Genomic DNA, 22332 nt, shown 5'->3' on the forward strand with positions numbered 1-22332 from the left:
GATGGTAGGGTATATAAGAGAAGTTTAGTGGCCTAAGCAGCAGACCATGTATAATCTGCACAATCTTTCTTTCGTTTTAGTATGACATTGGTGTATTTTAAATTAGTTGTCACCAAAGTCAATTGAGTGTGGCTGTTCTGCTTTTTATCTGCCAAGTCTTTTATGTCAATACCCAAATTATCTTCTAAATAAAAGGCAAAAAGAAGCCTCATTGCAAATTTCCTTTCTTCATTGATTGACCTGTTTCAAAGCCTTGTTTCAATAATCTGCAATGTACTCTTTATTCATTTCACTTTTTTGTTTTTATTCATAGGTTGCTACAGCACCACTGATCTCTAGTAAGTCCACCCCAAAACTTGCCACACCAGAAGAGACGAACGATGCTCTTGATATGCCTTTAAAGTCACCTAATGACTTTGGTAGGACCGAAGACCAGGAAAAAAAATAGTGTACGTTAAAAACCAAGACAATGACAATCCTAAACTTTGTTTTAAAAGGAAGACAAATGTTGAAAAGAAAGTGGAAGATGAGCAGGAAGAAAAAATGAAGGAGTGCCATCTTACTTCAGTATTTACTCGGTTTAACTATGGGTTTTGATAACCACTTGGATTGGAGTTCCTATGGCTGCCTGGAAAAAGTGCTATTGGGATGTGCCAGTAATGCATCTGGGACCCAATACATCCAAGCGTAATCGGTTTCCTGACCTCCTTACTGGTCTGCTAAAAACTAAACTTCCAGCCATTCTGGTGGTGGGAGTTGACCAGTGTTAACTACATTCCTCTCCGGTGGTCTGAGTGGAGAAGAGCCAAGTTTTGTATTGCTATGGACACCCGTACTGATTTTCTGGCTCATGACTAAACAATGGGTGGAGGGTGGGAGGGAAGGACACCTTGTTTTGAAATGGGCAACTTTGGTTAAGAGTTGCCTTTGCTTCTGGAAAGACTTTTCTTGAATTGTAGTAAGAAGACTGCAATCCGACCCAACATAGAAGCGTGGCTTTGGCTCTATTAAATAACATGAATGGTGAAGGCCCCATGTGGTGCTGATGATGATCCAAATGTTAGAAATGAATATTAAAACTGCCTGCAACACCTTTCCTGGCAATTACAACATTAAGCCAATCTCTGTAGCAAGGAATCTTATTGAATGATATCCAGCTTTCATTTTGGGTGAATGGCAAAGGATGACTATCACTTGCTCCAAACGCTGCAAGCGAAGCAAATAAACAATGAAAATGTGTCTGCTGAAAAACATTTTCTTTGCATATTTTTTAATTCCTTAAATCTCCTGCTTGAGACTATCAATACCTTTCCCTCAGTCATATATTTGCTGAAAGAATTGTGATAAGTGGTGAGTGAAGTGAATGCAGCTTACCATGTGTAGGTATGTCCATCCTACCAACCTTCATCCATTTCACCTGGAAATACACCAGCCCTCTGCCCTGCATATACCATGACCATGAAAAGGATGCTGTGAAGTTTACCTCTTTCTGTTGAAGGGACTGCTCTGACATGTTTGAATTGATTATTTGCCTACAGCAGATTGGACATGTAGCTGTTTGTGGTATGACATTAATGTTTTAATTGTTACGAAAGTTGGCTTGGTACCTTACCAGGTAGAAAATATGCTAAAACGTATCTCGTCTGCATCATGGCGGAGACCTCTGTGGGGGAGAGTGACACGAGGTAAGGTTGTGTGGTTTTTCCTGCGGAAAGGAAAGGGGTCTGCCATCCTTGGCAGAGTTATGAAGGGAAATGAGTTTGCTGCTCTTGCTAGGGGCAAGCTGAAAGTATTACAAAACTATTTAAAATTAAATTAATTGTAAATCTTTCAATTCACATGTATTTAGTGTTGTAATCCAAAACAAATCATGAGCCTGTTTGTGTGTATGTATAGAGAGAGTAAGGGCAGTCTAGGAGGCATCAGAGGTTTTGATATATTGCCAATCTTGTTGGAAATTGAGCATATGATTGCAATTAAATGCTGTTTGATTTAAGGTGGGGAGGGGTGGGTACTTGATATGCCAATATAATTTGCATTTTCTGCAATGTCTCGTGATTTTTCTGTGGGACTCTCGACCTCTAATAAACGTCAGCAAGTTTAGATGGCCTAAAGAAAACATTTCTATTGGATTGTGTCCTCCTACGTATTCCGCACCTTTGATATACGGGTTTGATTGCAGCCGCGATCAGAGACTTTTTTTCATAGTATCGGGCACGTGCGTCGTCGAGTCGTGGCCCTCAGTGGCCTCCATCCTGTCCTCGGCCATGAAGTTGACGCTGATAAAAGTAGCTTGCGTGGCGCCCGTTGCCTCAGTTCCCTGTTTCTGCATGTTCTGCACACTTCAGAAGGTTCATCGCCTAAGCAATTTCTCACTGCATATTTTTTAAGTTCTTTTGAAATGTCTACACCGAAGACTGGCTTCAAACGGTATACCGATCGTAGCACTAAAATGTCAGTTACGGATCCCTTCAGGTCTGCCTGTGTTGTATGGGTGCGGACAGGGTCGATAACTGTGGTTCCTGTCAGTCTGACAGTGGAGGCCTTCAGGGAGTGGAAGGGGAAAAAGGGTGGCAGGTAGGCACCTATCTAAATCCCCTTAAAAAAAGGTTGTCGGACGACTACAGGGAGGTTTCCTCCGTAAGAAAGCGTTCCAGAAATTCAAAGTGCTCGATCTCGTCATTCGTCCTCTTCTCACAAGAAGACGAAGAAATTACACCATTGAGCGCTGTCATCTGCGTTGGGCACATGCGAGTTAATTTCTCAAGCAAGTTGGCATCTCCTGCTGACTGGGAAAAATGTCTCCAAATCTGGAAGCTTTTCAAACCGCGGCTCTGAGTGCCCCTCTGAAAGAGCCTAAAGCTTTAGAACCCACCACATCTGAAAAGATCGATAGGGTATCTACTGAGACCACTACTTGTATGCCTAAGAGTCCAGGCAGGAAGTCTCCTCGACATTCGACGAAAGAGTCTTCGTCTCGACACAAGCTAAAATCAAAACCTTCCTCTTCAACTCCTCTAAAGGAGCGGGTACCTTGCCCTTCGTAGCCACTTCTGCCGTCAAAGCCTTTTAATCCGTTGAATCCCTCGATACCTTTTAACGCCTTTGGCGCTATAGAAGATTTGAAAACGTCCACGTTTTTTAAGCCTTTGCTTAGGGCAGATTTCTTTAGGACTATAGGGTCCATTTTTGAAGAAGAAGAGGTTGACAATGCACCTTTTGGTTTTGAATATGGTACTCCTAATGTACCTGAAGAAATCATTTCAGAATTCAAAATCTGGTGGACACTTTAAAAGAGGCTAGTGGCTTGGACACTACCAGAAATCGATATTGCCACTCCTGATGCTTCAGGCCATTCTGACCTCTCATAGAGCAGTGATGCGAAAGGTCACTGAATATCTGGAATGGGGAAAACCAATAGCAATCCTAGAAAAGGATGATCTTACTGACATCCTCGACAGCAGACCTCCAAGAGAGCCAGTGTTACCCTACCATACTGCTTTAAGAACTACAGTGTTAGAAAACTGGCTAAAACCAGATACCACACTGGCTGTCAACACACATTTGGCCAAGAAATGCATGCATGCCTCAATAGATCCAGATTTTCTGTCAAAGCACCACACTGGTCCAAGCAGCCATGTCAACTTCGAAAGCTGCTGCTTATCCAACTATCCAACCTTTTAGAGCTGAGCACAATCGAACTAGCGCTGATGGCTTTTCTGCTTTGTGTGGGGGGAGACTGTCCTGATGATGGACAATACAGTGGCCATTTACTACCTCCAATAGGAGAGGAGGTGTAGTGTCACTGCCTCTGTGCAAAGAAGCAATGCAGCTCTGGGTTTTCGGCACTAAGAGAAGGCAGTTCACCTAGCGGTAGAAGAGGACATAGCAGCACATGCTCTGAGGAGGCAGCATGGGAGCTGGCTCACAAAGTCCTAGAGCTCTTCTCCCTTTGGGGAACCCCACGGGTGGATCTGTTTGCATCCAGTTTCAACAGGAAGTGCAGCATATTCTGCTCCAGGGAATTTCCTCAAGGGAGCTCTAGGAGACCTGTTCGTAATGGACTGGGAATTTTCACTTCTGTACACGTTTCCACCAGTCTGCATCATTCCTCATGACATCCAGCGCTTGAGGAAGTTTGGGAAATCAATGATCCCGATTGCTCCGGCTTGGGCCAGGAGAGCATGATACCTGGACCTTCTAGAGATGGCTATCTGTCCACTTGTTCTTGCAAGAGGGGAATCTCCTACTTCATCCAGAAATCAGTACTCTGAACCTTCACACCCGGTTTCTGAGAGGATAAAAGATTAGGACCTTCTGCAAGATTTAATGGAGGTTTTCTTCTCGGTCAGAAGTACAGCAATAAAGTCTCTGTACTGCTGCAGGTGAACAAGTTTTGCAGATGGTGCAGAGATAAGAGTTCTGAGCTTTTTATATGCAAGACCTCTACCATATTGCCATTTTTGTTTCAACTGGCCCATCAAGGGCTTCAAGTTTCCACAGTAAGGGGTTATTTGGCAGTGCTTTCAATTTTTAAGCATTCGCCTGATGAGGATTCCTATCGTAACGTGGTTAACTAACATCTTTCCCCTGGTTCCATTTATTGTAACAGTTTGGGACTTGAATTTGGTGTTAAGGTACCTAATGGGGGCACCCTTTGAACCCTTACATTCTTGTTCACTCAGAATGTAAACCCTTAAAACTATTTTTCTGATGGCAATTACATTAGCCTGCAAAGTCAGTGGGCTTTAGGCTCTTTCTGCTAAACCACCTTTTACTACCTTTTTTAAGGATAGGGTGGTTTTGAGTGTACGTCTTTTTTTTCTTGCCAAAGGTGGCATCTGATTTTAATTTAGCTCAAAAGATGGTGTTTGCTGCTTTTTATCCACCTCCTCATCCCTCTAACGAAGAGGGAAGATTACACCGGTTAGGCACGAGAGGGCCTTGAGCGTCTACATTTCCAGGAAGTCCAAAATCGGGGAAGATGACAAGCTCTTTACGGGCTATTCAGGTCCAAATTGGGACCGGCCGTCCCCAAACAAACCATCTCACGCTGGATGGTTGCATACATTTCGGAATGCTATACATTGGAATGCAAAGATCTGCCTGATGGTTTAAGATTGCCTTCTGCCTCAGGAGTGGCTACTTCTTCAGCGCTTCAAAGAGGCGTGCCTGTGCAAGACATCTGTAGTGCGTCAATGTGGTCCTATTTGCATAATGTCAGCAAATATTATTGTCTGGGCTCGATGGTCAGGAGGCAAGATTTGGCAAGGCTGTACTGCACATCATTAATCGAAAATCAATTCTCTGTTACCACCTCCTGCTACATACTGCTTTGTATCAAAGATGAGGAAAACGTGGGGGAACGCAATCCATTCGAAGAGCAAATTGCTTACCCCTGGTAATGTTGTTTCGACTGGATGTTCCTACCTCGTATTCCTCCTCGCCTTGCCACCTTCGATCTTGCCAAGAATTTCTATGTTCCACCTTCCTCTTTCAATGTCCGGGTCACTCCCACTCCTTTTTAGACAGCTGAGCACTGGGAGGATAAAACTAGAACTGCAGCAACATGTGCTGCGTGAGCTAATATCTGCGTCAACGTCACGGCTGAGGACAGGACGGAGGCAGTCGAAGGCCGTGACTCAACAACTCCAGATACTATGAAAAATTATACTGACCAAGCTGCAAACGGACTTATATCAAAGATGAGGAATACGTGGGAGGAATATCCAGTTAAAAGAAAATTACCAGTGATAAGTAATTTGATGTTCTGCAGAAATGGGCTTAATCGCACCTCTTTTAATTGTATGGAACACTTTTCCCTTCTCCTTTGGTCTGGAGGAAATGTACAGTGCTGTAGGTTCTCTGTTTTTGTATGTTCTGCATTTTGGGTGATCAAGACGTTTCTCTTGAGTGCGCTGGGAAAGAATTGGTTTCATGGGCCTGGTGAACCTTAGCTGCAATCAAATGATGTATTTTTGCAGTTGTCTTAGTCCCTTAAGTACCACTAAATTTTTTTATTTTTTATTCTACTCTACCAATAATTTCTTTGAATGTTTCTGAGTCTCGGTTTGCTTTTCCTTTTTGAAATTTAAATCTATCCAGACGATCATTTGCCACACATGTTCCTGAAACTCCTTTATACAACTTTGCATCTAGCCTGAGACATCTTCTCTGTTGCATGTTATTTCCCAGCACATGCCCTTTGTCTAGTCATCCAACTTGCTATTGACCAAATCTCTGTAACTTGCAAAAAAGTGTATTTATTTGACAAACTGTATAAATCTGCACTTTGTAGGTGAGAAAATGCTAATAACTAATATTTTTGTTATATTATTTTGGATCTTTCAACTGGTATTTTTAGTTTCATAATGAAGTTGATATGTATAAGAAATAACTGGTTTGTTTGTTTTTGGCCATTGCACTTAGCGCCTGACCTGCATCCCGATTTGCTTTTTGAAATCCTTTATGCCTTTATGAAATTTTTTACAAATTTCTCTGACTGATTTTATTATCAACACTGATGCAAAGCGCAATGATGTGCAGTTGAGACGTGAACCTTGAATTTTCCAGGTAATATAATTAGAAATTGCACAGTATCTTGCAACCACTATTGCAGGGAATTTAGGTGGCATGGTCACAACTGTCTTATCACTTTATTTTTAAGGTATTTGTAGGCAGGGATTTTCAGAACCAGCCGTGAGAGGGATCAGAGAAGCCAATCTACTTGGTGAGCCAAGGGTTTTTTTACATTTAGTCTAACCAAACTCTCTGAAGGTTGCGTTGGCTGAGCAGTAAGCCAAACGTGGGTCAAAGGCTGGTGAGTAAGTACAGTCAATGCTTGGAGACAGCCGCAGAAGTAGACAAATGTGCTGTTTATTAGGCCTTAATGCTATTGCAGGTAAAAACCCACAAATACTGCATTACAAAAAACCCATATAGTTTGACATTTCAAAGTGTAGTGAGATTTCAAAGTGAGATTACACAACACTTTACACTGCAGCACTTTAAGAAAGCAAATCAATGCAGCAATGGAAAAACTAACAAGTAAATTGAGAAAGCAGTTAGTGGAAAGCATCTCACGCGCACTGCCTAATAATTATAAGGGAGGCATTGGACTTAACCAGTCTTTATATCCTTTGTGGTAAGCAGTTACAGTGTCTTAAAAGTTCAACTTGCATGTAAGTACCTGATAGGGGGAGGATGGTCTGAAGTCTTAGTTCCCCATTACAAGTTTTGGCTACAGATGCCTAGTGAGTAGAAAATGTAGTTTAAAAGCACACTTGGAATTGGGTATGTATCCCTACTTTTGTTCTAAACCTGATCACACCACACTTGTTTCCTAGGGGAGAATCGTAGGCTAGCACTCAAGTGCTAAGTGGGGTAAGGGTAGTGCTAGGGAGTGGAGGTTGCACCCATACAATTGCGATGGAGGCATGTGAGAGCAAAAAAGAGTGCTATGTTTTCTCACACCCTGAATTCTGTTTTTTTAAGTAACCACCCCAGGTTGCTCAATCACCAGGGCCACGTCTGCTGTTGGTGGGATTCAGGGGTTGTGTATGCAGTGGCTAAAAGTGATTGGGCCTGATCTGTGGTTCTGGGACGGGGTCAGTGAATGCCTCTAGGACACTTCTAAAGCCAACAGACTGCAACATTCTGGTGCTGAGAGAGTTGATGCCATCAATCCAAGCAAGGAGGGGGGCACCGTTGATGGTCTTCTGTGGTTGCAGGAGAGGCACATGGGCTTCCTCAATTGATGTTGTAGGCAATGCTGGTGGTCTTCAGCAGCAATCCTCTCGGTCTTCTGCACAGTCCTTTTGATTTTTAAGCTTCTTCCCTACAGTGGGCAACCTCTAGAGTGACTACAGGGCTCCTCTTCTTACCCAAAAGCCAGGCTGCAGGGATGACCCCTCTGCACCAGTTGGAAGGATCTGCACCATTCACACGGGTAAGTGCTGTCCACTCGTCGACAGCCACTTACACCACATCAGCCCAGCAACAGATATACCCCCTGGAAGATGTGCAGATTGGCAAATGACCGTTGCAAGCAGTTTCAACCAGTTGAGTCAGACAAAGCCCTTTGCTAATGAGCCCAGGCTGGACCTCACAACAGTTGTAAGTTATGTTGGAGTTTCTGACCTGATAAGGCAGGAAGACAAAAAGCAAGGTATGAAATGGTCAGCTAAATGGGCAGCTGCCACCAACCTATAAAAGTTTGCCAGACCAAAGGGAGCAGGAGATGCAAAATAACCTCTGTAATTACGCTTAGGGGCTGACCACTGCCCTCAGAATAAACCTGTTGAGTAACCTGTTGAGTTGGTGGGTGAAGCCAAAAAGGCTTTACTTAACTCTGACAGTATTTAAAAGCGTAGTCAAGACAGGTGGGCCCATTGAAGTCAAAGGTGGGAAAGCTACAACACTAAACCTTTTCCCTAACAATGTGACATTTTTAAAGAGTATTTTGATGTTTTTCTTCTTTCGCCATTACACCTACAGGGTATTAATGTTTTATTGCTGTTCCAATCTGCCTGTCCTTCCTCCAAACTAATAGCATGAATATTTTATTCTGGATTGCACTTGAGGCAAAGGTGAGTATAGGTGACCATAGGCTCAGTCTGCCAGTTCCACTGATGATCATTTCTTCAACTGTTTGTACCTTGTTGACTCCTTTGTGACTTTGCCATAGTTTTCTATGCATTAACAGTCCTCCACTTTAAATACAAACCTGATTTCTGAGCTTGGCTTCCAGATCCACTGCTGCCTTTGCTAACAGGCTTTCTGGGATTTAATTTGAGTTTGAAACTGAGCATTTATGCTCTGTCTTCGTTGCTTGTAACTGGAGCACTCCTGCGATGGCTGTGTGCTATACAACATTTTTTCTTCCGCTTTCTTAAGGCTTCTGTGGTGGCTTCCCTATTTGGGGTTCAGTGCATTGTGTGATTTCCTGGATTTTTCCATACTGGGTGTTAGGCAGAAACCTGTGCAGTTCCCTTAGGGGCCACTGCACAAGGTTTAGGACTACAGGTGTTGACAGTAAGCCCAATTGGTAGCAGTCTGTACCACCCAGATTTACCTGGTAGCTGTGGCTGAGCAGCCAGACTTCTCTCAAGAAGAGTTAGACATTATATAGAGTATACAAGATAGGTACCAAAATACAGTAGCACAAGCAAACACTGACCAGAGCTTGGCTATAAAAGTATATAATTACTTATTTAAAAACACACTTTGAAAAATACACTAACACTAATATGGCAAGCAAGTTCAAACACAGTCACTATTAATATATATATATACATCCCTGATCACTTATTGAACAAGTCTTAGTTAAAACACCATTTATTTTCAGACAGAGGTGAGTGCTTAACGTAAGTTAATTAAAAAGGGTGGGGAAAGGCAGAATTAGGAACATACACAATACCAACACTTTAGGAGAACCAGAGCAAGTCAGGAAAGGCAGAGTCTACTGAGGAGCAGGAAAGTCATAGGCCAGGCCCACTCTTGGTGAGGGCAAGGCGAAATGTGTCCAAGATCACACAGTTGAATAGTACTTTTAAAGAGTCTTTGCAAAGAGTTCAAAAAGGGTTGGATCAAGTCAGGAAAATTTAATAAGTAGGTCCCAAGTCACCCCAGGATAGAAAGTCAAGGATTTACAGGACACCTTGAACAGTCTGTTGCAAGGGAGACCAGGCGGGACTCAGTACCTGAAATGGTGAGAAGCTCCAGCGGGGCCAGTTGTTCCTGCCAGCGGGTGCAAGTCGGTGCATCGTCCAGGGGAAGAGAAGATCTCGAAGTGGAGGAAAGCTAGAGGTTGTTGCACTGCCAGGGAAGAAACCAGCCACGGAGTTTCCCGGTTAAAAGGTACTACCCTTTTATTCGCAGTAGTGGTGAAGCGTGGCTATCCGGCCGCCGGGGTGCTTGGCACGGGGGATTCGACCACGAGACGATCCAGGAAGGCGAAAAGAGGGCGAATTGGTTATCCCCACCAGCTCAGACGAAGAAGACTGTCCGGGCTGAAGATCTTCTCTGTCGTTGGGAAGTGGTGGGACAGTTCAGCAGGGCTCCACCGGTGGTGTCGTCGTTGCAGGTCGGCTCAGCCTCTCCCTCTTCGGATTCTTTGGTCCTGTGGCGACTTCTGAAGTTCCAGTCCCCAGAGCCCTGCTTTTATGCAGAAAACCCCCATTCATCAGTCCTAGCTGTCACTCAAACATGCTAAGTGGTGAGCCGGGCGGCTCACCACTGGGCCAATCACACAAGAGTGCGACTTGAGTTGTCGAGGCAACTCAGTCCAGGGTGCCTAAACCCCCCCCCCCCCCCCCCCCCCCATCACACATCCTGTAGACCCAGACAGAGTGGCACCACTTTTGGAGGCTTCTGTGGAGAAGCCCGCCAAAAAGTAGAACAAAGGGCTCGGCTTGGATTGGAGTTGCAGAGGCGAACACAAACGCGAACACAAACGTCCTGGCAAAAAGACCCAACCGGGGAATAAATATTAAATAAATAACCCGGCGGTATCTTTAACACTGCACCAAAAAGTGGTGCGTTTAAAATGAATGGGAAAATCCCATAGGAAATATTCCAGTGGAATATTTCGCGTGGTAACCACTGCCACCAGCCAGAAACTCGCCGAGGGGGGACTGCACAGTTCCCCCTCAAAAAACAGACCCAGGGCCAATCTAATTACCCTTACCAGTACTTCCACAATATGATGGTTTGTACTAGTTCTGTTCCCAATTTAAGACTAGTAAAGTCAACGGTGACTTTACATGCCCTGGGAGACGGTAGTCAGTCCCAGGGTATGGAGTCTGTTTGGGGGTCACTATGACACCCCTGTGTTACTGCACTGAGGGTGCTGTGTAACACACTTACCAAAAAATACATGAAACCCTATGGAAAAAAGACCCCATAGCCCATTAAACACATTCCAAGTCAAAGGATATCTCAAATCATGTCTAAGAGTGGGAGAAAGAGTCTCACTCTTAGCAGGAGAAGAAAATAAACCCCAAAAATCCAGCAAAGCTGCTGGGGGACTCACTAGGTTTGGGAAATTGGCCTCAACAGAGAATTCTCCCGAACGCTGGGCGTTGAAAAGACTCTACATCAGGTAAGTACAACTTGATTTTTTTTAAATGTAATTTAAGGCCCCTCAACAAAGAGGTATGCTTTTGGACATCATGTCGAACCCCCCCATCCCCCAACCCCCCTTCCCCTCCTCCAACCCCTCAGCACAAGTTCCCTTAATACTCGTTAGTCATCAGGACACCAGAGTATTTTCCACAGCAGCCAGAAATGCAAACTGAGACTTAATGTGCGGCTCTGACCGTGACCTTGCCTCACCCTATGCTATTGCACTCACCAACGTCTTGAAGTGGGAGAATGGAAAACCAGGCTCCCGTCCTTCACCTCTCGCGCTTGGCCTAGAGGGTCACGGCCCAGGCACCCGCCACGAGAAGAGTTTGTCCATTTACCAGACGACCAAATACCCTGGTACAGAAACATACGGATGTGTCCATCTGCCTGCCCAACAGCCCGCTCTGGCCATGCCGACACCTGCGGTTCGGATCAGCTAGACTAAAATCCACACGTCGTTAGAGATGCCATGACGACCTAGACAACGGGAAGCACTTCTGTACAAATATACACACTGAACATTTCCACACCAATCTACACGAAGAACATACTCAGTGCTCTGACGTAGGCGACAGGCATATTCACGGACGTGCATCTTTATTATTTTTATATAGGCTTTCAGAATGCAGAAACGCAAGACGCATCATGAACTCATTTATAACGCTTGCTCACGCTTCTCTTGAAACCATTACCACCATAGAGATATACTGGAAACACGATATTGGTCATGGAAATATATGCTATTATAACCTAAAAGCACCTATGCACCAAACGGACTAATTATGCACCAGGCCCAAGTAGGCCTCAATCAAGAGCTCCCATGGACATTAGCAAAGCACGAGTCAGGTTGCTGATCCTGCAGAAAGAACCCAGTGGAGCAACCAGCCAAGGTCGTAATGTTGCAAACTCACAGTCCAAGAACACATCATCAAAGGCACGATGTTGCAACCTCGCACCCCGCGCACCAACGTTAAAGTCACGCCGGCAAATTAAACCAGACGCGCAGTAGAAAAAGCAATATTAATTGTGCAGAATTCTGCCTCTTTCACGGTCCCTCCCCACGTGACCAAGCCGAACCTGACGAGATGCCAAAGCACAGGAGGAAAAAGGCGTCTGGGTCCCTCGCTACGAGATACAGGCCAATACACTTGAAAGGCTCAATGAACATCTGCTACAGTGGGAGCGGTCAGCCTTCCACCTATGAATAAATCCTCACATTGTTTGCACATACCCATATTGAAACATTGTTGCAATCACAGGTACACCGAGAGCTGGGAACAACGGTGGTCCCAGGCTGGGAAGCTCACGGGTGCACCAATCAGAACATGGGGCTCTCATCTCAGACGTCAGTAACATTAGCCAATCCTCAGGAGTCTCCATGTAACAATTCTTATGTATCTAATTGTAGGGACAACCCAGATATACCACCTGACTACACCTTGTCCACTAATATCATTCTCTATATGTGTACTATACTAACCCTACCACTCGAGCAACCAATTAAGAGTGGCGATAGGTTTTTTGCTAACTTTTTGACGTGACGCAAGTAGCGCGTCATAATACAGTAAAAAGGGCCTGCGAGCCCCACGATTGTGTGTGTCCGGACGAACGCGTACGCTCCTTGACCCATCCCTGCCGTTTGCATAATAAACAGCAGAAGTTGCCTTGCTTCTTGTGTGTGCCTCATACTCTGTCTCGATCCGAGATATACACGGGAGGAGTTGGGGCCTCCCTGCCCGGAGGTCTGCGGACGGCCCGGCCGACCCCGGCAGAATTTCCCCCCGACAAGTTGGAGGCACTGCTGAGATCTGTTTAAGATCGACTTTTATTTTTAATTTTTCCAGGCACTCCCGCTGCGAGGAGGCCCGGCGGCGCGGCCCCCTCTGCCGTTGCCCCCTTCTGAGGACTACAGGACCATCGCGGAGCTGCGAGAGGACCGGACAGCGCAATCCGGATATTGGCCCTCGGGAGCCGGTTGAGAAGTATCCCGCCCGCGGTCGGCGAGTGTCCAGACGTGGTCCAGACGAGGGGAGGTGGCGAGCCGCTTGGAGGGGTGCACGCAGTCGAGCGGCCCTGCATCGAGAGAACTTGGTGAGCATGACACGCACAACAAGCAATGCGAAATTGTGAGGGAGGGGGAGGAAGTAAATAAGGGAGGAGGGAGGTATTGTAAAGCGGCGAAGGTTTAACTGAGTGTTGCTAATGGAATGAATGGTAGCGAAACGAGTGCGAGAGCAGGCGGCTAACGTTACGCGAAAGAGGGGGGCGGGGCACGAAAACATCACGTGCAGCCGCTCGTAACAGTGAGCTAACGTTACGCGAAAGAGGGGGGCGGGGCACGAAAACATCACGTGCAGCCGCTCGTAAGACACTGATTGGCCTAAATCGCGACTACGTGTGAGGGTGGGTGTGTGGTTTCCTACGATTTGACATTTATTATTCAATGAGTAGATGAGGTTCCCTATTGTTCGAGCAAGAAACTCGATAGGTAGATGACGTTTCCCTGTGGGCGGTGGCTAGTTACGTAGTTGCCCAAAACGGAAGATAATTGGCTGGTTAAGCCCTCCTGTTGAGGGGCGTATCACACGCGAGGCGACGCAGCGTGCGCAGTCCGGTTATAGTATTGATGAGATTACCTTGTTCCAGGAGAGACAGGAAGACAGCTGTAGGGTTAGCGGGGTAGATTGCAAGTGTATTTTGAATTTAAAGAACATAACACGAATATACCAGTAGCTCGAAGAAATCGGTGACGTCACCAGTAGGGATTTAATAGGATATCGCGAGCACAAGGAACCTTGGGTTTGAGAGTGGTGGGGAAGAGAAGCATGATAAAGGAGCTGATACGGAGATAAACTATAAACCAGTGGGTCGAAAGAAGAAGGGGAAAGGGGCGTGGCTGCGCACGGAGAACGCCGGCCACGGCAAGTGTAAAAGGGGGAGGAGAACGAAGAAACAGGACGACTGTATAAGATCGTCGTAAGGGGTACGCAGCCGCAGGGGGCTGCGTGCGCTTCGGCCGCAGGGGGCCGTAGGGGAGGGAATATAATATAACATCATATTTATTATTATTGCATAATTTGTCAAAGGATTGTCGTAAGTCCCCACACTTGCGGGGCGAGGTAAGCAATACGAGGTTGTATATTGTAAACTGCTAGTAAGGGGAAGGGTAACAAGGGGAGTGCAACCATGTCATACGGGAGAGGGTCGGGAGGGTGGGGGAACACCCTCACTACCCCACTACAGCACATATGCACCACACTGCCACCACACAGGGAGAAGTTAATTAAGTACAGCATAGAGTGGACCCAGGGGACAGACAACAAAATGTTAACACCATGGCCGCCTAATGGTAGTTTCGATCCATATGCCCAACATTCACTACTGAACCATCTGCACAATACATACAAGGGGAAGAAGTTGGCAAACCACGTGGAGGTGTTTAACTTATGGAGGATGTTCCAGGGGGTCTCGACCAGGACCAAATGGAATGTTCACTATGGGGGAAACACCGGAAGAAAAGGAGATTAAGAAAGAAGGAACGGGCGGGGAAAAGGAGTGCGAAAGCACAAAGAATACGGGGAACGAAAGACAGGGAGGAGAAAAGGTTGATAAATCAGACGACATAAAAAAGGAACCGAGCAATGAGATACCCATAACATCGAGAGTGAAAACAGAGGGAGGAGGGTTGTACCCTTTAAGAGAATTAGGAGAAATAGAAGGACAGTTAAGGGCGGCTGAAGGATACTCAAACCCGGCATACAGCCCTCCACCATATGTGGCTCATGGGAAGATACCAATGGGGGAAGGGAGGATTAGGGAAGAGCAGACTGTAGAGATAGGAAACGATGAGTGGGTAGCTGCACAGATATTGTTGAAATTACGAGGCTCACTAACTGGAGAAGAAAGGGAGGCGGTAAGGAGAACAAACGAGGATGGTGCCAGAGAGAGTGAAATGAGGGGAGAGGAGCTACTACGGCAGAAGGAAGAGATTTTGGAGGAAAGATTAGCAAAACTAAGGGATGAGCAGAATGAACTGATCAAACAACTTGAGAGGGAGGAAAGAGAGAGAGTGAGGAAAAGGAAAGAAGGTAAGGACGAATTGGAAAGATTAAGGGAACGAAGCGAGGAGCAAAAGAGAGAAGCTGAAAGGGTAAAAGCAGCAGCAGATAGGGTATCAAGAGTAGTGCTGAGAGAGAAGAAGAAGGAAGAAGAAGAAAAGGAAAAAGAAATGGAAATATGGAGGAGGATGATAATATCTGAGACAGCTAAAAAATATGAAGAGGGGAAGGTAATAGAGAGTATAGTAGAAAGAGAAAGGGTGAAATGGGAAAGGAAGAGAGGATGAAAGGATATTGGAACAGATGAGCAACGAAGTAATGGAGGAATTAAAAAGGAAAAGGGAGGAAAATAGTAGGGAAATGGAGGAGAGAAGTGAAGAAGGAAGAGAAGGGAGGGGTAGGGAGAGTGAAAGATGGGGAGATGTATATAAAAGCAGGGAGGTAGCAACGACATCAGCACTAGGGGGGACAGTTGGTAAGAACGAAAGGGGAGAAAGAGACCTAATAGATTTGAAAACAGTAACAATAAAAGGAAAAAAGGCAGAGTGGGGGGTGCAATTTATGAATGATTTTTGCAGTGAGGAGGAAGAAGGAGTGGAGAAGGATGGGAGAAAGAGTGAAAGGGAAAGCTTAGATAAACTGTACCTCACTAGAACAAACATAGATTCGCCCTGGATAAGTAGAAGATGGGAGGAGCTGGAGAGAAGTAAGGAGGAAACGAAAAGAATAGGGGAAACACAAACCAATGAAACCACGCCACCCACATCCCCATCACGCCGCCCTCCCACGTCACTACCTACATGTTCAACCACCGCACGCTCTCTGCACAGAATAAAGCTCGCGCCCTTCATGAACGAACTTACACCTTATGCATGTCGGCTTAGGGACCTCCCTAGTCGCAGGCAAGACAGACAAATAAACATACCCATATTGAACACAGGGAATGATGAAAGAAGGGGAAAGGAAGAAGAGGGAGGTAGGGGCAAAGGTAGTAAGGAAGAATTTGAAGTAGTAAAAGAAATGGGGGAAGAGGAGGGGTGTGAAGACTCAATATCATGGAGCGTAAAGGGTGACACAAGACAGAATGTAATGCCACTGCTGGAGAGAGGAGGGGTTAGACCACAGTATGTACCTTGGAAACATACGGATAAGGAAAATATAAAATGTAGGCTCCCATCATTAAGTGGAGGTGCGGGTAAGTGGATATATGAAATGGAAAAACACACCGCAGGACAGAAGCTAGCAGTAGGAGATGTGAAGGGCCTGTTAATATCAATATTAGGGGACAGAGCGGATGATATTTGGAAAAGAGCGGGATTCCATGGGGTAACAATAACAAACACATCGCATGATGGCGCACCATTTGCAAACTGCAGACATGCGCTATGGCAGGCACTGAGAGTACAGTACCCAGACACATCAGACATAGGAGCCATTACTTCCCGTAAGATGGGTGAAAATGAGGATCCTGTTGATTATATCCAGGATATTCAAGAGAAGTGGCGCATGGAAACTAGAGAACAATGGGACAAAACACCAGCCATATTTTATCATATACTAGTACAAGGGCTCCCAGAAGGAGTTCAGAAACAACTAAAGAAAGTAGTGGGAATGGAAGCAAAACCATGGCCAGAAATACAACTGACTATAGTACATCACTGCAGGACATGGCAAGGAAAAATGAAACAAAAGGAGGAGGACAGGAAAACAGAAGAGGCCAAATTAGTACAGAAAAAACTTACTAAATATACAATGGAAGGGGCACTAATAACTACGCGCACACCAATGGCCCAAAGCCCAACGCAAGTAGTGGCTGCACAAGATCCAGCTCAAATAGCGCCTCCACAAGGTGTAATACAGCAAGTGCCGCCTCTGCAATTACACGCACCAAACATGGGAGGAGGGTACCCAATGCAAGGAACTGGGTATTATAGCTATAACAGAGGGAGAGGAGGGTTTATGAGGGGGAGAGGATATGGATATAATACCCAGCAACAGGCTGGGGGAATAAGAAATTACTACCCCACAGGGCAACCCGTATACCAGGACAACACAGGGAGCTTCCCATGGCAAAACAGGGAACCACCCGTGTGTTGGAGCTGCGGACTATTAGGACACATGTCACGTACATGTAGGGTCAGGCCAGGAACACCAGCATGGAATGAACAAGCACAACCTAGGACCTCACAAGAACAGCAGGGCATACACCAACAGCAGACGTCACAACAAGGGAGTGACCAACAACAACAAACACGACAGCCACAAACCTATTCACTGCCACAACAACAAATAACACAGCAACTGACGCCGCAACAACAACAAGTGGCGTTAATACAACCACCACCCCAAACTGAACGAACACAATTGGGTGGGGTGACGGTGTTGGGACACAACCCTTACACAGGGAATGGCCAGTCATTATACCCCCAATAGGTCAGCCCACAGACGGCCTTGGTGTGTCCCATCCTGTCAATAACACCTAATAGTGCGGAGGAGCCACGCATAGAGGTAACGATAGGTGACAAAAAATTATCATTTCTTGTTGACACCGGGGCAACCCGGTCTTGCATAAGGGAAGGTAAATTTAAGATGTCAGGCGAACCCATGAACACCCAAAGATTTTCTGGGGCTAAAGGGTTGGTTCCATTTACTGATAACGTTCCCTTATCTATTGGAGATCATGATCTGTCAGTCCCACTTTTGTATTATAGTGCCTCACCAGTAAATATACCGGGGAGAGACATAATGAACAGGTTGAATATGACGATCTCCTTTACAGAGGATGGCATAATTTGCTCTACTCCAGGGATTAACATGCTCACAGCACGACAGATTTTGCAAGCATACTGTGGACAGATAGCGATTAGGGCAGAGCCAGTAGATGGCGAGCTATTCCAGCATGGAACAGACATGGCATTTGCATGGATGCCAGGGATAGGAGGGAAAATATGGAGGAGGCCAGCAGCCTATCTATTCCGACCAGAAACACCAGCTAATGAACTGGAAGGGAAGGTGTTTGCAGTGGACATTGAGAGCATTATTGCAACAGCTGATTATGTTGCTGTGCACGCCCAAGATAAAGAAGGGAGAGCATGGAGGGCGGTGATAGCACTAGCAGAAGGATGTAGGCTGACCCAGGTGTCAGATGAAGAGCTGTTTTCAGAAGAAAAGGAGGAAGGTGAAATGGTGTTCATGATGAGTGTAGAAATATGGCTAAGAGTGGCTCACAAACAAGTAGCACAGAAAATTGCAATGGCACTTGAGGCACCCGCAGGCACCCCAGTCCCATTTTTTAAGGAAGATATGTCAAAGGTGCCCAAATCATTATGGACTATTAGCCCTTATGACGTGGGATGCATAAAAAGCATAGGGGGTGTAAGGATAAAATTGAAAAAGGGTGCCATACTACCAAGAGTGAAACAGTACCCATTGTCAAAAGAGGCAGATGAGGGCATATATGAAACCATAACGGCCCTTATAAACAATGGCATATTGGTCCCCTCAGAATCACCATGTAACACAGCTGTGTACCCGGTGCGCAAGGCTAAAGGGGGGTCTTGGCGCTTCATACAGGACCTCAGACCCTTGAACAACATAGTAGAAGCAGAGTATCCAGTAACAGCAAACCCGGCCACAATATTGTGTGGCATTCCAGCAGAAGCATCACGATTTACAGTGATTGACCTTAAAAATGCTTTCTTCTCAATACCATTACACCCAGACTCACAAGATTTGACAAGCTTTACTTACCGAAATACAAAGTGGAAACATACCAGATTACCACAGGGGTATTGTGAATCACCCTCAATTTTCAATAGAGTAATACAGATGGATTTGGGTAACGTTGAGGTGGAAAGCACAGTGTTACAGTATGTGGATGACATAATAATTTGCAGTACAAACGAAAGTAAATGTAGAGAGGACTCCTTAAAAATGTTGACAATATTGGCTGAAAAGGGGTATAAGGTAGACATGGAAAAGATACAATACTGTCAGGAACAGGTACTTTACATTGGCCAACTGATATCTCAACATGGAAGAAGGATTGCACCACAAAGAGCACAGGCCATCTCAAACACTCCCGTGCCACAGACTGTGAGAGAACTGCAGCAATTTCTGGGGCTGTGCAACTACTGTAGAGCATGGGTATTTGATTACAGCTCATACATAGGACCCCTGCTTGAGGGTTTGAAGGAAGCAAATAAAGGGGAGAAAAAGTTGGGGTGGACTATGGAAATGAGGGAGGCATTTGACGAATTAAAAGACGCGATATCAACTGCTCCAGTACTGGCATCCCCAGACTATGAGCGGCGCTTTTTCATATTTTCACATTGCGACTCAGCAGTGATGAAAGCAGTGTTGGCCCAAAAAACTAGCATGGGCTATAAACCAGTAGCATTTTACAGCGGTCACTTAGACCCTATAATGTTAGGCCACTTCTCTTGTGAACAAGGTCTTGCTGCAGCTGCTTTTGCAGTAGAAAAAGCATCAGCAATAACTATGGGGTGTCCAACTACACTATTTGTGGAACATGCACTATTTGCGATATTGAATAAACCTAAGTCCACACTAACGACACAGAGGGCATCAGGTTATGAGATTATTTTGTCCAAAGCTGAACTAGCAATTGTTAGATGTAGCACGGTTAACCCTGCAAGGTTCCTAGCAGAAGTAATTGAAGAGGGAGATTACGCCCACGACTGCACCCAAGTAACTGAGATGTACTCATGTACTAGGAAAGTTGAAGAAAACGCACTAGAGGGAGGTGAGCTTTTGTTTATTGATGGGTCATCAACTATTGATCAAGGAGATGGGATACGAAGGACTGGGGCAGCAGTAGTAAAAATGATGGAGGTGCCGGTGTGTGTGGCTATGAAGTGTGTACAATTACCACAGCATTACTCTGCTCAAGCCGCGGAACTGGTTGCATTAATATTGGCATTAAAGGAAAGTTTTAATAAAAGAGTAACTATATATTCTGACAGTGCATATGTTACATCAACTGTCCACTCAGGGCTATCAAAATGGAGAAGAAGAGGGTTTAGGAGAGCTGATGGCACTCCAGTACAACATGCCCTCTTGTTGGCTGAACTAATTGAAGTAATAAACGACCCCCAAGAACTAGCCCTGGTAAAATGCACCGCACACACAAATGGAGAAGACTACGTCTCAAAAGGAAATGCAGCAGCAGACGCACATGCGAAATATGCTGCATATTTTGGTGAGATATGGAACCCCACAGACTCACAGGGAGGGGAATAGCTAGGGAGATGTTAATAAGAGAAGGGTACACCCATCTCCCAGCCACACAGATTATGGAACTACAAGCGGCTGCACCAATGGCCGAAAAAGAAGTATGGGTGAAAAGAGGATGCACAATGTCACCAACTGACGCACTATGGCGCCAGGGTGGCACTGGGAAAGTTGTAATACCGTTGGCACTGTTAAATACCGCCCTGAGCCAATTACATCACCCTGCCCATACAGGCAAGGAAATAATTGCAGCACGAATTAGAGAAGATTGGTTTTGTCCCGAGTTAACCTCTCATGTGTCAAATTTTATCAGCAATTGCCTCACATGTCAACAGTTTACGGCCGGTCATACTTTAAAAGTGATAAGAGGTACCATACCCCGGCCAGAAGGACCTTTTCGGCACCTTCACATTGACTATGTTGATATGATCAACATATGTCAAGGTAATAGGTATATGATTGTAGTAGTATGCCCATTTTCTAGGTGGATTGAAGCAGGGCCCTGTTCACACCCTGATGCGTTTAGAGCAGCCAAATTCATAGTAAGGGAGGTCTTCCCCAGGTGGGGAGTGTGCGAGGTGTTAAGATCAGACAACGGCCCCCATTTCGCAAACGAAATGTTCCAGCATATCACATCCCTGCTGAACATTAAACACAAATTTGCATGTGCATACCACCCACAGGCTAATGGTGTATGTGAACGCCTGAATGGCTTATTGAAGGAGGCAATTGCTAAAATACAACAAACAACAAAGAAAAGTTGGTTGTATTGCCTTCCGTTAGCATTGTTTGAACTTAGAAACAGGCCAGGGTCCGACCACCACCTCACCCCTCACGAAGTGGTTACTGGACGCCAAATGCGCCTTCCCCTAACACCAACGTCAAGGGCATTCACCGACCACGAAAGTTCAGCGAATGTGTTAGGTGATGAAATGTATCAATATGTGTCTTCTTTGATTACTAGTGTCGTGTTTGTGTCTCAACAGCTCGAGCGCACACGGGGCGGGTCTACCAGCAACCAAGAAAAAGACGAAAATACAGAATTGGGAAAGGAGAACTTGTGCAAACTTGCCAAAGGTGACCACGTACTACTTCGCAATTTCAATAGGAAGTGGAACCAGAAGAGGTTCACTGGCCCCCATCTGGTAGAGGACATATCAACAAGAGCAGTAAAACTAAAGGATAAGCGTGCCTGGAACCACCTACATGACGTAAAGATCTACAAACTGCAGACCCGCCCCAGCGCCAACGACAGGTCCATTGGAAGGACAGTAACAACATCCCCGACAGCGGAAGAAAGTTCCATCACAGACGACGACCCAATTGTTCCCCTGGAGACAATAACTGACGAAGAAAAGGGTGATCCCCATACTGCCCACCCTATGGTCACACGCTCAAAGAGTAAAAACACTCCCGCCATTTGAGAAAACCCCCCCCCCATTGACTGCTAAGTACAATTGTAATTAAAACTGAAGGACATTGCTTGCACCAATACACATGTAAACACGTGAATGTTCTCTTTTTCTCTCGCACATACAGGAACTGCGTAATATTGTATTGTAAGAAAAGCTAATTAACGTATTCAGTGTGCAGGCGTAGATGGTGCTGCCAGACGATAACTACCCAGAAGAATTGTCACACCAATTTGTATACGAAATAAAAAGGCCAACATACTTAAAAAGGAGAAGGGTACGTGTCTACTACACAGCCTTCCTCCTGGCCATAGAAAATTACATGCCCCACCTCCGCCCATACTTGCCGGTCCTAAGAGACCGATCACTTAGGGTAGCGTGGGAGCAGCTCTTCACCTGGGCACTGAATGACTACTTGATAGGGAGAGCTTAAAGAAACAAAACTAACATTTAATAACGAGCACTTTTGAGAATTTTTAGGC

At 45.5% G+C, this 22332-nt stretch overlaps 1 protein-coding gene across 2 annotated transcripts in view; it reads left to right on the top strand.

Annotated features, from left to right (window-relative positions):
* The window catches only part of ZDHHC9 (zinc finger DHHC-type palmitoyltransferase 9), a 377235-nt gene extending 370740 nt beyond the window's left edge, over nucleotides 1-6495 (top strand). For both annotated transcript variants that reach the window (XM_069612973.1, XM_069612972.1), the window contains exon 10: nucleotides 314-6495. In XM_069612973.1, coding sequence (XP_069469074.1) covers nucleotides 314-448 — 135 coding nt within the window. In that variant the 3' untranslated portion in view covers nucleotides 449-6495. The remainder of the gene's footprint in view (nucleotides 1-313) is intronic.
* Nucleotides 6496-22332: the final 15837 nt, after the last annotated feature.

The sequence above is a fragment of the Ambystoma mexicanum genome, chromosome 5p (genome assembly GCF_040938575.1).
Source record: "Ambystoma mexicanum isolate Mex_15411 chromosome 5p, UKY_AmexF1_1, whole genome shotgun sequence".
Classification (NCBI taxonomy): domain Eukaryota; kingdom Metazoa; phylum Chordata; class Amphibia; order Caudata; family Ambystomatidae; genus Ambystoma; species Ambystoma mexicanum.